Source organism: Salvia hispanica, chromosome 4, assembly GCF_029641045.1.
Source record: "Salvia hispanica isolate PSC_SH4W2 chromosome 4, Shi_PSC_v1, whole genome shotgun sequence".
NCBI lineage: Eukaryota > Viridiplantae > Streptophyta > Magnoliopsida > Lamiales > Lamiaceae > Salvia > Salvia hispanica.
Genome location: NC_142695.1, coordinates 5488400 through 5503450, shown reverse-complemented (window position 1 = coordinate 5503450; position 15051 = coordinate 5488400). Strand labels below are relative to the sequence as shown.

The following is a 15051-nucleotide window of genomic DNA, read 5'->3' as shown; positions in this document are numbered from 1 at the left end:
TGTCCTATTTAATTTTATCTATAATCTCAATTAAAAAAAAATAAACTTTTAACAATTGTCACATTGTAATCTGTAAATGAAATTAATTAAAAATGGGAATATCTCAGATTTTTTTCTCAAATATTCTTTCCCTGGGTTTTTCTAAATCAGACTGACTGCAAGCCATTTTTCTAATTCACAGAAATTTTCTGTTTATCACATCTTGTTACGTTAAATTTAGATTTTTTTTAACTATTGGATGTTTATTTCTCCATCACTCGCAATAGGAGTGATGGAGTATTAATTTTGAAGTCTACAAGGTTTTCCTCCCTCTTTCTGTAAGCCGTTTGCTTTAAATTTGAAATTAAACCAGTACTCTTCTTGTCTCATCCCCAGTGATCGACTGTTTTTCGCCATATGTTTGGAGAAAATGATAATAAATAGTTAAAGTAAAAAGAAAGTAAAATAATTATGAAAATAATGTATATACAACTCTTCTATATTATTTTTTCTCTATTTTAACTATATTTATTATCATCTTCACAAAACAACGATTAAAAAGAAATCAATTCACAAACAACGGCTAAAAAGAAATCTATCACTGGATGTGAGAAGAAGGGAATATATTACAACTTGAAAATACGACAGTTTCTGTACAATATGGATTTTGATATTATATAGTATATGCAGATTTGTCAGTTATCTGTCTATATTAATTCATTACAACTTACAATATGGATTTTGATATTATATAGTATATGCAGATTTGTCAGTTATCTGTCTATATTAATTCATTACAACTTACTTACTAATCAATATATAGTAATATGTCTCATTTTATTAGTACAACTGAATATAATCATTTTCTCACTATGTAATCATGATTAATCAGTACTATAAGGGGTGTTCGGTTTACAAGATTGTATCAAGGATTAAATATGTAGTGTGTTTGTGTAACAGCCCGGCATTCTAGGGTATAATAAATGGGGCGAATGCTACCTAGGCAGACTTAAAAGCAATACAACATAGGCTAGGGTTCCACTTAAAGGGATTTGACCAAAATAATTAATGCACTATTAAAGCAATAGATCAAAGGCTTGATCAAGAAAATAATAATGGATAGATATCATGGAATATTCTCAAAAGGCAAGGGTTTAATATAAATCCACCAAAACGCATTATGTCTCAATACCCTAATTTCAAAGGAATAAGTTCAAATCAGCCAAAAGATAATAAGTGTCATAAATCAGCGGAAGCAACCAAGAGATAAGTGAAGAACATGTATGAAGACACAACTCCACTTGATGTTTCAAACAATCATATCATATTTAATTTATTGGCTCAACACCGCCAACCGCTCGTCATCGCTCAACCTGCACATAGGGAAAACACATGCAGGGCTGAGTATTTTAAACATACTCAGTGGACTCATGCCAAAACGTTTTAATAGTTACGCCACCCTTACCATAGTGAACTCGAGGTTTAGCATTTATTTTAAAGAATAGCATCGAGTATCACAAATATATTTCATGGACTGGCCAGTCAAACAATACCTCCCATTTTCTCATCAATCAACAATTTCATGGTGCGACGAAGTGTGGCCACACTTTCGCCCACGAGACCGGCCGACTAGCAAGGACGGCTCCCGATCTCCCGTGTACACTAGCCTGATAGGGTTTGCGGCCCTACTCAGACCCGAATTCGTTTATATAGCCCTATAGCCTAATGGAACGCACTCGCAAACTAGGCATTAGGCACAAACAATATCCAAAATAATCATAGGCATGGCATAATAGTTTAATCCACCCTTATTGCTCCACTTTCATAAATTTGCAACATAAAAGAGAGTTTAAGAATAAAGCCCACAATCATGCATGTTCCCACGTTTTCCCTTTTTTTTCCCATCGATTAGTTTTAATATCACCATTCAAAATCAAAGTACGATCATCATATCGCTTTTATTCGCACAACACTCCAGATTTATCATCAAATCGTATCACGCTTGAGTGTTTCAAAACACACCCACACACACACACGCACCAACACACACACACATGTGCATCCCATTCATCAATTAATTTCCCCTTCACTCAATCTAAATGCATGTGGACTCAAGAACACCGATTAATCGGTAGATGAAGGAAAGATCAAAATAAAAATACCTTTTTCGATAGAATGAACGGTAGAAACAAAGTAGTAGCCTTGATTCTTCAACGATTCTTGAATTTCAACTTCAATTCTTCTCCAAAAGATGAAGAAATATTGGAGAAAGTAGAAGAAAATTTTGAGAGAGTGGGGAGAAAAAGAGAGAAGTGATTTTGGGAGTAGGGGCGTGATTTTGGTGTTCTAGGTTTAGGTTTTGCCTCTTATTTATATAGCGCAAGATATAATCCAATAATTAAATAAATAAAGATTTGGAAGAGATTTGGTGGTTGAAGTTGGCGTGATTTGCTAGGAGAAATAAGGGGGTTTCGAATTTTAGGCTATTAAATTAGCCTATGATTTAATTTGAATATTTCACGGAGTAAAATAAAATATCACGGAGCAGAATAAAATAATAATTCTTCCCCATTAAAAGGAAATAGGCGTGATTTTCATTCCTCCCACAAGGAATTTAATTAAAATCCTATTTTAAATAGGACATGCCAAGATATTCTTAGATATGGCAAGATATGCTAGGATTTTTGAATTTATTTATGGAAAAGAATAAACAAGGGATCAAATAATAGAATAAAATAATCCCTTCTCCCATAATATAGGAGATTTTCGAAAATCTCCTTAAAGAAATCATAGGGGCCGAAAATTCACCAATTAAATAAGGAATATTGGACTTTAGATTTAAATTCGGATAATTATCCCAAGCAATAATTAAATCCAAGAAAAATAGGATTTATTCTCCAATAAATAGGAGGGGTCGAAAATTTCACATAATTAAATAATGCTCCTATTAAATTCTCACTCATCCCTTAGGAAAATAATTCACCACAATTATTATTTTACCCCACATTAAAATATCCACATATTCGAATTTCACCTCCACTTCATATTTTCCAACGACTTTGACCATTCCACGACCACGTCATATTTTCCACAAGTTTGACTATTCAACTCAAACTCAACTCAATATCGCAATTAGGTCACAGAGAATATTGCAATAATCACTCATCATTTAATTCCACATGTATCATAGCATTAAAAACATTTAATGCAAAAATTTTATATCTTGAAAATTAGGGTTCGAAAAAGTGGGATGTTACAGTTTGGTTCATGAAATACAACCCACAATTAAATCCTAGATGGATAATCGTGGGATAATTAGTCATAGTTAACCCTCTATAACTAAAATAATCTCACAGCACAATCATAAATTATATCTTAGTATTATTTTATCTAGGAAACCGAACAGCGCTACTACTCAACAGTATTCTCTCTCTTACTTTATCATTTCTCCACTTTAACTTATTTATTATTTCTACGATTTTTATAAAATGGGTGTGCAAAAGTAACTGACGCTCCTAAAATGGTACAGAGGGAGTAATAATCATTGCGAATAATATTTGAAGCTTAGATACTTTTATTCGTAATCACACTAATCACATCCTTGCACTTGGTCTTTGGATACTTGAACGCCACTAGTCGCAAACTTGATGAGTTGCATTTTCATATATTTAGATCATATAGCATATCCAGTTTAATTTGGAATTTACATTCCAAAATGAGAGTAAATACAAAATAAATAGCTTAACTAAGAGATTTGCCAATCTTTTACAACTTTGATATATTTCGTATTTTTATATTTATTGTCAACATCTAATGAAAGATGCCAAACCCGTACTTTATTAGTTTGTTTCACCCACTCATCATCAAATTAAGTTCAATCATTTTCACCATGTTAATTATAGTTAAGCTATTGTCCTAACACCTTGAGGGCACAGCCCGTGCGCCTAATGTGTCTTGTGTGTGTCAGTACAACGAAAGGAAATAACGAGAATGAGGTTCGAGAGGGTATAAAGAAAGTTAAAGAGAATATTATTGGTGGATTCTTCCAAGCTGTTGTGGAACACCAACAACCCATCCCCGATGCATACAACTAAAAATGAAATTTCTAAAATTATGATGCCTCTTGGTATTCTAAAATAAAAAGATCAAGGGTGTGCAACTGTTGCGTTTGTGTGCGATTCCAAGTAAATGGGGTGATTTTCAAATAAATTTGGTGGCAATCGTATTTCCTTTCATGTTCGTGTGCTCATTGTTACGTTGTACTGGCTTTCACATATTATCAATAAATTATTTTGCCCGTAGAATTCTATCCCTTGTACACATAACATGACACACACGTAAATAGCAAATTAAAAAATATCACCTCCGTTCCACAATAAGAGTCACATTTTACCATTTCTTTGCTATCCCAAACTGTATTACTTCAAAATTAATCATAGTAGTTCATCCTTTCAGTCTCCTCTTAATTAATCCGGCCGAGGTAACTTTTTTCGATAAAATAAAGGCTCAAATCAGATTTAGAACGGGTGAGCAAGTCAAAACAACAAATAAGTCTAAAATAAAAAACCAAAAAAGGCTATAGAACAAAGAGAGGAGTACAAAGAGAGGTCACCTTATCAACGGCAATTTAAGTAGTGATGGTCCAACAATTTTTTGCCTAGCTTTTTCCGGTTGCAATTTTCCTGTCCATCGTCTAACTTTGGGCAGTTCCTCGCTCATTTGACTTAGTAGAAATGGAAATTCTGGACACCGAGCTTTAGTCTATGATCCCAATCTCCATAAGATAAGCTTCTTCTCAACATTCCAATTTGGCTGCCTTTTCAAAAATCACCTTGTTTCTCAACCACCAAATGGACCAAGAGACAAAATAAAACACGAGGTCCAAATCTTCTTATCAAACTTGAGAAAGGGTGTGTTCAAACAAGAGACAGGATCCATAGGCAAGCATAAGGAGATGTTTCAGCAGCTACAACAGAAATACCACAAGCTACTTGAATATTTACCTCCAAAGACGACGTGGGAAACCGTTTCATCCAGCCCAGGTAACTAAATTAGAGCAGTCAATCTCCTTACTCTTTCTTGTCTATCAGCCCATTACTTTGAATAAAATTAGCCCAAAGCAATTAATTTCCTCTTATGAAATACTAAACTCACCAACCCAATTTACTCACTCTATGGCCCAAAACAAAAGTGTCAGCAACTTCCATTTTCATCTATCAAACTAGAACCCTCTCTCTTTCGAACCATCCCCTATTCGTCTCCTCTTTCCCTCTTTCTACCGTCATACGTCGGTCAGAACGCAGCGTTGTTGTCATCACCGAGCAGCCGCTGCTGGTTATTGCAATTTGATGAAGCAATTTTGGAGTTGAAGACAGGGCCCAACTACATTAATATGTAAGGATATAACAATAAATGGACTCCATATCTTAGCTTTTGTTCCTCTCGTCTTGCTAATATACTCATATCTATATAACCAACCAATCTAGTTGCTGGAAAAATCCATAAATAAATGTTCTTCTTTTGATCCTATCAGAAAACTCCACAAATTGACGAAAAGCACAGAGCCAAAAATTTTGTTCCAACTTTTAGCGTCATTTCAAGATCAAATAAAAAGGTAGTAAAAGTCGGACGGTTACAGAGATACAAATATATCAATTTAATGCTCATTCCTCTATTCGAAATTTTTTATTTTATGTCCTAAATTCAGGATTGGTAATTAGTGCAATTAAATTAGTATTTTAAGTATAATAAGAGAACACTTAATTAACTCAAATGTAATAATTAAATGTCTTAATTCTTATTTAAAGTATAAATAGTACTAATAGTTTAGGACGAGCCGAAACAGAAAAAATTGAGTATCGTGAGACAGAGGGAGTACGATATAGTGGCCGTCCTCTAAAATCCTCGTTTGAGAACATATAACTAACTCTAAAAATAACCTAAAATCCTCGTATTACTAATAAACTTTATAAATTATGAGCAACACATTTGCCGATCTACTTAAAAGCCAATTAAGTCTATCTTAATTTTACTAAAATTTAATGTTGAACATTGAAGTAGACCAGGTATTTTGGTAAAAATTGTGACGATGAAAGAGAATGAAGGCCATTATAAATAAATATGCATAATATTATAATTATATAGTCAAAATATGCGGATATAAGGTTATTAAGATATTGTCTTAGTGTTGAAAGAAAAATTATAATTATTTGGCAATCATCTAGAATACTTAATAAAATAATGAAATATCGTAATCGGATTCTTTTTATTCAAAGCGATCGAATTAAAACAACTAGTTTTTGTTACGTACGCTTAATTATTTTATTCAAAGCCTGTATATAGTATTAATCTATATATAGTTGATGTCTCTATTTTGCTCACTTATACCTCTATAGACTATAGTTCATTATTATGTCGCAAATAAAGTTTTTAATCGAGTGAATTGAGGTGCCTTATATAGGAGAGAGTGGGAATTGAATTTTTATAGGAGAATGAAAAATATAGATAAACACTACAATTATATTGACACACGCATTAATATATAAAAAAAAGAACTGAACATATAAATTTAAAAATAAAATTTTTAGTAATCGAATAATGCAAGCATTTGACTAATAGTAATAAACATGCTTTAAATACTTTTTGGATATTAAATTAGATAGCGGTCTACTTATATTATCTTAATTCTTATTTAGATATCTGTTTTTAGTGATAAAAAATGCAACATTAGTTGACAATTTTAACCTTATCTTCACTATAAATAGGAACATAGTTTCTCATATTGAACACACAGCTCAATTAGCTTTCTTCTCATTTTATCTTTTTATCACCATTTAATTTCTTCGAAAGAAAAAAAAAATCATGGGTGTGATTGTTGATGAGCAAGCACTCACATGTTCAATTCCACATGCTAGGATTTTCAAAGCATTCATTGTTGATTCAAACAATCTAATTCCCAAGATTTTGCCAACGGTTTTTAAGAGCATTGAGTATACAAGTGGAAATGGTGAACCTGGATCGATTAAGGTCCTTTCTTATTACGAAGGTACATAATAACTATATTATTATATAATATATTTGTCGAAGTTACTCTCATGACCATATAATATAATATACATATAACAGGAGGTGAAGTGAAAACCATGACGCATAGAGTAGACGAATTGGACGAGGAAAATCTTGTGTACAAGTTCAGTATACTCGAAGGTGGTAATATGGGTATAGATTTTGAGTCTGTCTCGGTCGTGAACAAGGTTGAAGCTGGTCCTGATGGAGGTTCCATTTTTAAATCTGTCAACACATATACCACAAAAGGGGATAACGAGAGTGCGATTCAAGAGAGTATAAAGAAAGGTAAAGAGAGTGTTGCTGGATTCTTCCAAGCTATTGTGGGACACCTACAATCGAACTCCGATGCATACAAGTAAAAACGAAATTTTAAAAATTATGATGGCCTTTTGGTGTATTAAATAAAAGGATCAAGTGTGTGCAATTGTTGCATTTGTGTGTAATTTTCAAATAAATTTGGTGGCCATCTTATTCCTTTTCATGTTCGTGTGATCAATTGTTCATGATTTGCTATGTTGTACTTTTGGATTTGACATTATCAATAAAATGTTTTGCTTGTAGAATTCTCTAATTCATAGATATGACACGATACACACGTAAATAGCATATTTGACAACCATATTAATGTAGAAAAAAAATAAGAAATGTTATCGCAATATTTTGCCTCGAATAAAATACTACCATCTCAACTTTAGCTTGAATTATACTTTCAAGTCTATGGGATATGTGACTAAAATACTACCATCTCAACTCTAGCTTCAATTAAAGTGGTTACTATTAAGTGTTAAATAAATAGATAGTGAAGCAACACGATATAGTCAGACAGGATACATGGCTGAATGTTGGTTCCTTTGTTTGCGATTAGATGTCCATTTTTTTTTATCCATATGCGATTAAGAGTCTGTTTCATTATTAATACCATAAATAATAAAAAGACCCATATTCCATTTACTCATTTATTCACATACTCTTTCCGTCCCATAAATTTTGTTACAGTTTGACGGGACACAGGTTTTATGAAATGTAATGGAAAGTGGATTGAAAAAGTTGGTAGGACGTGGGTCCTACTTTTAAAGTACGGAGTATTAGTTTTATATTAAAATCTGAAGTGAGAATAAGTTAGTGGAACGTGAGATTCACTACCAAAAATAGTAAAATGTGAAATGTGAAAAATTTTATGGGACATACGAAAATGGAAAAATATGATAAAATTTCAGTGATGAAGGGAGTATCATTTAATTAAAACTAACTTTGACCCACATATTATTACTCCACGGGTTGCGTTAGTGTGCTAACTATTTTACAGTAATAACTAATAACTTTCACTATTGTGTTTTAAAATTATCAACATAAAGACATAATTATATCAATACAACATGTAAATTTAAAATGCCAACACAAAGACATAAGTTTATCAACACAAAAAGATTGATAAATTTATGTCTTTGTGTTGATGTTTTTAACATACAAAATTGATATTAGTTATTAGTTATTACCGTAACTTAGTTAGTATTTGATCACACACCATTACTCCTATATATAAATAGTAAAGAGACCAACATTTCACTAGCATTTTTCTATCCACCTTTTTTAAAGTATTTTTTAAACCCACACCGAAAAGAGATAAAGACTCATAAGTCCTAATATTGATGAATCGAGGGAGTATTAAGTCACTTCGTTTCCCGCTCCCATTTTAGCTCCAACTCTTCAAAAGTCATTTAGTTTCGGATATTCCCAATTAATCAAGAGATAATATAAAATATGAAAATCCACAGCTTCTTGAAATATTCTACTGATTGCAACAATAATACTTATGTGGAATAGTCGATGATTTAACAGCTGAACATGATGTACTCTGATGGCTCTGGTTCCTCCTCGAATTTGCACCTGTCAAATTAAAAAACCAATGAAATTAATTAGTTTGAAGAATTTTGGAGAATTTTGGTGAATCGGACCAAACCGTCAATTTTGGCCTAATTAGAAGCGAAATTAATATTTTTATATAAACAAGTAACTTTTACAGGCAAACTTCAAACTAATAAATCAAATTAATTTTGGTTTGCATAGCAATATAGTCTTTAAATTTAATACTAGTATAATATAAAAACCGTGCAATTAATTTTAGTATATAATATACCAGTAATCTAAATATGCGGCCGTGAACGAGATCGTTAGGCACTACTATTAATGACTAACATATTATTTTATGGTCAAAATATGCGGATTTTACTAAGTTTATTATAATATGCGGAAATGGAAAATACTGAGTATTGATCGGATAATTATAAACAAATCTATCGCCTAGCTAAATGATTTATAACCAAAACAATAGAATATTAATATCGTCATCATTAGTAGTACTAGTTTTTGCTCCAAGCGACTGAATTAATTGAAAATATGTTTACAAAATGATTATTTTTTGATTAATATGTAATACTCACAATCCATGAGATCACATCAGTCCAAAATATAAAGCTTGAAACTTCGAAAACCGATATATGATAAAATTAGACCCGTAACAAAATTTCTTGAAAGAAAATTCTTCGATATTCGATTAAAAAACGGTATTTTCCCTTCATCTTGATTAGCCATCTAGAAATTAAGATATCGAATTAAATATGTTAAAGTCCTAGGAAATTTTAATAAAGAATGCCAACCAAAATTGACAGATTTTATCCACATCTTCACTATAAATAGGTTGATTGGTTCTCATATTGAACACACACTACCCGATAATTTCCTACTCTTCATTGATCTTATAAAAAGAAAAAAAGAGAATCATGGGTGTGATTGTTGAGGAGCAAGTACTCACATGTTCAATTCCACCAGCTAGGTTTTTCAAAGCTTTCTTCGTTGACTCCCACAACCTAATGCCCAAGATTTTGCCAACAGTTTTCAAGAGCATCGACTACACAGAAGGCACTGGTGGATCTGGATCCATCAGGGTGCTTTCGTTCCACGAAGGTATATATGTGATTTTATTTTATATTACTCCATATGTTAACTTAGATCAAAGATTCATTTTTGGCTTATGGTGAAATAGGAAATGAGGTGAAGACCATGAAGCATAAGATCGAGGAAGTTGACGAGGCAAACCTTGTGTACAAGTTCAGTATCATCGAAGGTGCTAACATGGGTGTTGATTTTGAGTCCGTCAAATGTGTGAACAAGGTTGAAGCTGGTCCAGATGGAGGTTGCGTTCTTAAATCAACTGTCACATACAACACAAAAGGAGATAACGAGAATGTGATTCAAGAGAGTATCAAGAAAGCCAAAGAGAGTCTTGTTGGATTCTTCCAAGCTGTTGTGGGACATCTACACTCCAACCCTGATGCATACAACTAAAAAACAAGATTTCAAGAATAAAGATGGCCTTTTGGTATATTAAGTGTGTGGAATAAGGAATTTCGTATGTTGTGTGTTTCTAAATTAATTGTGTGATTTTCAAATAAAATGGCCATCTTATTTCCTTTTAGTGTTTGTGTGAACACTTGAGGAGATGTAATATTGTACTTGTACTTTTTCGAAAATGATCAATAAATCATTTTGAGTATCTTATATCAGTATATGACTAACATATATTTCCGGTCAATGTTATGTTGGTTTCTTGTATTTGGCCATTGAATCACCGCGGGATCCAGAACTTGAAAATGAAGGGAGGGGTATATTATAAAAATTTTAAAATTTTAATATTATTTTGATGGGGCGTGTTATATTATTAATTCATCATATAATTAAATGATAGATATTGAATCATTAAATCAAGATATAAGATTGTTTTAGCCATGAGTATCAATACAATGCAAAAAAAATATCAATTAGGGTATTAATACAAATTAAAAATAAATTAGTTCTTTACTAACTTTTAAAAATATCTCAAAACTTTAAAGTCATATAACTATCTCAATTTAAACTATTTTTTTCACATAACATATATCATATTAAAGGTTTTTTCGTAAAGATTCCAACGAGATTCCAATTGCATATGTTCCGATGCCAAAATTTGAAAAAAACTTATGAATTTTTGAATTTTCCGAGTAACAGTTAATATCAACATAACTGTCATAACATGTCAACATACAACGTGTATAATGTCAAGGGGTAACTGCTTTTAAAGTCACCAACTTTCCATGAATTCCAGTTTTTCCCACAAACTTTAAAAAGTTCGTGTAATGTCACGAACTTTATTGTCGGTTGCCATTTTCCCATGTCAGGTTTTTCCAGTCTGATTCAAACTGTTCGTTTCCTATTAAAACAATATCCAAATTCTTTTTTCTTACTATCATTATCTTCCTCTTTGATATAGCTTCGCGTGGGTACCTTGTGCGCCTCAATCGGAACTCGGATGAAGAAGTTATGGCCATTATGATGGTACAAGGTCGCACAAAGGTCGCAGCCTTCATCAAATGGCCATAACTTCTTCATCCGATTTCCGATTGAGGTGTTCAAGGTACCCACGCGAAGCTATTTCAAAGACGAAGATAACGATAGTAAGAAAAAAGAATTTGGACATCGTCTTAATAGGAAACGAACAGTTTGAATCAGGCCGGAAAACCTGACATGGGAAAATGGCAACCGACAATAAAGTTCGTGACATTACACGAACTTTTTAAAGTTTGTGGGAAAAACCGGAATTCATGGAAAGTTGGTGACTTTAAAAGCAGTTACCCCTAATGTCAATATTAAAGTGTATTGACATTCTAAAGGCATTGTGTTGATATATTTAATATAGTACTATATTAGAGCATTCGCAGCGGGCTCTTGTCCGTCCGTGCCAGCGGCACGGACCGCCGCTGCGAGCCGTCCGTCCTTGCCAGCGGCAGGGCGGTGCTCTTAAATAAGAGTACGTCCGTGCCGCTGAGCAGGCTGATGTGGCGCACATGATTGACCAACGACAATTTCGTTTTTTTTGTAATTTATTTTAAAATTCGAATTTAATTTAAAAAATCATTTTTAAATAAAAAAAATATTTTCCCACTTCTCAATAAATTATATCCGTTTTCTACACACTTTTAATTTATTTTTCAATTTTTTCCCCAAAATTTACATTTTAATTATGTATTTTTATTTTTTATGATTTTAATTATGTAATTTTTATTTTTTAGGATTTAATTATGTAATTTTTATATTTTAATGTATGTTTATATTGTAGAAATGTTTTTAGTAATTGAAGTATTTAAATTGAATAATAGAATAGTGGGATCTTTGAGCTTGTCCTTGCGGAAGAGCACGGATGTGGGTGTTGTGCTCTTGCCTAAGGACAAGGAGGAAAAGTGGGTCCGAGCCCACCTTCGTGCTCATGCTCTTAACATCCGATCTAAAACATTAAATTTGGTAGTTATTCCTATTTTTTAATATTATAAAATGAAAATAAAAATAAAATTAATAGACCATTAGATCTCTAAAATTATATGATCCTAATTTAGTTATAGTTAGCAACTAAGAGCATCCACAATAGCGGACGAAAGCACGGACTAACGGTTAGGGCGTGGGGACGTCCACTATTGCGTTAGGCTAACGCAATGGATGTCCCGAAGTAGGACGAGCCCTCATCCGGGACCTAACAGTTTAGTCGATCGCTATTCCGCTATTGCACGGACACCGATCGGCTAGCTGATTTTTTTTAAAATTTTTTAAAATTTTTTTTATTTATATTCTATATTTACAACTCATTGTACTTCATTTTTTTAATATTTAATAAACACCAACAATTAAAATGAATTAATCGTATTTGTCAATTTATTTTATTGGCTAGGGCATCGACTAGTCCTAATGCAGCCTATTATTGTGTTGTAGTTAGTCCTGATGATGTGACAGACTGTGGTTAGTCCTAAGTGATGTGACAGAAGGGGTTTATTGTTAGTCCTAGTGCTAGGGTATTGGTAATCCATCCTATTGTGAATGCTATAAGGAGTGAGTTAACAATTGATCACACTCCTTAATTTGATAATATAATAATATATAGGAGTAACAGTACTACTATATCACTCCCTTCGATCCATAGTAGTGAAAATATTTTTTTTCGGCACGAAGATTAAGAAAAATTATGTTAACTGAGTTAAGTAAAGGAAGAATAAAATAGAAAAGGAAAATGGTAGAAAGATGAAGAGAGAATAAAGTATGTTGTTATTTACTAAAAGGATAAATGACTTACTATAAGAGGAGGGAGTAATATCTATGAAGTGTTTTGCTACGAAGACAAGACGTGAAATAATTAAGATCAATTTCAAAAATATGTGGCGCTGAATGAGATTGTTGGGTCAATTGACTTACATATGATCAAAATATGCGGAAACATACAAGAACCGTTAGAGTTATTTTGATCGGATAATGAAAAAAATATTTTGTCTACTGTCTAAACTCTAAAGTATTTAATAATTAACAATATACTAATAAAATTAACAATATACTACTATACATTGAAAATATATTTACAAATTGATTATTTTTTGTACTAATATGTAAAATCCATGAGATAACGTCAGTCCAAAAGATAAATCTTGAAACTTCGAAAACCGATATTTTATAAAATTAGACCCGTAACAAAATTCTTGAAAGAAAATTCTTCGATATTCTATTAGAAAACGGTATTTTTCCTTCATTTTGATTAGCCATCTAGAAATTAAAATACCGAATTAAATATGGTAAGACTTAAAAGTCCTAGGAAATTTCAATAAAGAATGCCAACCAAAATTGACAGATTTTATTCACATCTTCACTATAAATAGAGTGATTGTTTCTCCTATTGAACACACACAACTCGATAATTTCTTACTCTTCATTGATCTTATAACGAGAAAAAAGAGAATCATGGGTGTGATTGTTGATGAGCAAGTACTCACATGTTCAATTCCACCAACTAGGTTTTTCAAAGCTTTCTTTGTTGATTCCCACAACCTAATGCCCAAGATTTTGCCAACAGTTTTCAAGAGTATCGAATACACAGAAGGCACTGGTGGATCTGGATCCATCAGGGTGCTTTCGTTCCACGAAGGTACGTATGCGATTTTATTATTATATATGTTAGCTTAGATATATGTGTGATATAAGATCAAAGCATTCATTTTTGGCTTATGGCGAAATAGGAAATGAGGTGAAGACCATGAAACATAAGATCGAGGAAGTTGACGAGGCAAACCTTGTGTACAAGTTCAGTATCATCGAAGGTGCTAACATGGGTGTTGATTTTGAGTCCGTCAAATGTGTGAACAAGGTTGAAGCTGGTCCGGATGGAGGTTGCGTTCTTAAATCAACCGTCACATACAACACAAAAGGAGATAACGAGAATGTGATTCAAGAGAGTATCAAGAAAGCCAAAGAGGGTCTTGTTGGATTCTTCCAAGCTGTTGTGGGACATCTACACTCCAACCCTGATGCATACAACTAAAAAACAAGATTTCAAGAATAAAGATGGCCTTTTGGTATATTAAGTGTGTGCAATTTCGTATGTTGTGTGTTTCTAAATTAATTGTGTGATTTTCAAATAAAATGGCCATCTTATTTCCTTTTAGTGTTTGTGTGAACTCTTGAGGAGATTTAATATTGTACTTGTACTTTTTTTGGAAAATGATCAATAAATCATTTTGAGTACCTCTTTATATTAGTATATGACTATTATGTACTCCCATTGTCTCATTAAAAATGCAACGTTTTCCTTTTTTGGTTGTCCCATTAAAAATGAAACGTTTCCTTAAATGGAAACAACTCTATCTCTACTATTTTATCTCTTACTTTACTCTCTCTTCATTAACTCACAAAACAACACTACATAAAATCCCGTGCCGATTCTCAAATATTGCATTTTAAGTGGGACGGAGGGAGTATATATTTCCGGTCAATGTTCTCTTGGTTTCTTGTATTGGGCCATTGAATCACTTGGGGGATACAGAACTTGAAAATAAAGAGGGGCATATTTAATAAATTTTTTAAAAATTTAACATAATGCTTTAATATTATTTTGATAATATAATAATAGGAGTAGTAGTACTATTATATTAGGGTGTC

General features: G+C 32.5%; 3 protein-coding genes across 3 annotated transcripts; all 3 read left to right on the top strand.

The window, feature by feature from the left end:
• The first annotated feature begins 6782 nt into the window (after nt 1-6782).
• On the top strand, nt 6783-7610 carry LOC125197067 (major allergen Pru ar 1-like). The gene is made up of 2 exons (XM_048095765.2): nt 6783-7024; nt 7105-7610. Exons 1-2 carry the CDS (start codon nt 6841-6843, stop codon nt 7404-7406), a joined length of 486 nt encoding a protein of 161 aa, XP_047951722.1. The 5' UTR covers nt 6783-6840; the 3' UTR covers nt 7407-7610.
• A 2149-nt stretch (nt 7611-9759) lies between these two features.
• LOC125197527 (major allergen Pru ar 1-like) lies at nt 9760-10610 on the top strand. The gene is made up of 2 exons (XM_048096285.2): nt 9760-10011; nt 10091-10610. Exons 1-2 carry the CDS (start codon nt 9828-9830, stop codon nt 10390-10392), a joined length of 486 nt encoding a protein of 161 aa, XP_047952242.1. The 5' UTR covers nt 9760-9827; the 3' UTR covers nt 10393-10610.
• Nucleotides 10611-13790: 3180 nt separating this feature from the next.
• On the top strand, nt 13791-14650 carry LOC125197528 (major allergen Pru ar 1-like). The gene is made up of 2 exons (XM_048096286.2): nt 13791-14041; nt 14133-14650. Exons 1-2 carry the CDS (start codon nt 13858-13860, stop codon nt 14432-14434), a joined length of 486 nt encoding a protein of 161 aa, XP_047952243.1. The 5' UTR covers nt 13791-13857; the 3' UTR covers nt 14435-14650.
• Nucleotides 14651-15051: the final 401 nt, after the last annotated feature.

What these genes read in the sequence shown, in the direction of transcription:
- LOC125197528 (XM_048096286.2), top strand. Translation starts at nt 13,858, where the DNA reads ATGGGTGTGATTGTTGATGAGCAAGTACTCACATGTTCAATTCCACCA. An exon ending in GGTGCTTTCGTTCCACGAAG is followed by an intron (nt 14,042 to 14,132) that starts GTACGTATGCGA and finishes ATGGCGAAATAG; the next exon opens with GAAATGAGGTGAAGACCATG.
- LOC125197527 (XM_048096285.2), top strand. Translation starts at nt 9,828, where the DNA reads ATGGGTGTGATTGTTGAGGAGCAAGTACTCACATGTTCAATTCCACCA. An exon ending in GGTGCTTTCGTTCCACGAAG is followed by an intron (nt 10,012 to 10,090) that starts GTATATATGTGA and finishes ATGGTGAAATAG; the next exon opens with GAAATGAGGTGAAGACCATG.
- LOC125197067 (XM_048095765.2), top strand. Translation starts at nt 6,841, where the DNA reads ATGGGTGTGATTGTTGATGAGCAAGCACTCACATGTTCAATTCCACAT. An exon ending in GGTCCTTTCTTATTACGAAG is followed by an intron (nt 7,025 to 7,104) that starts GTACATAATAAC and finishes TACATATAACAG; the next exon opens with GAGGTGAAGTGAAAACCATG.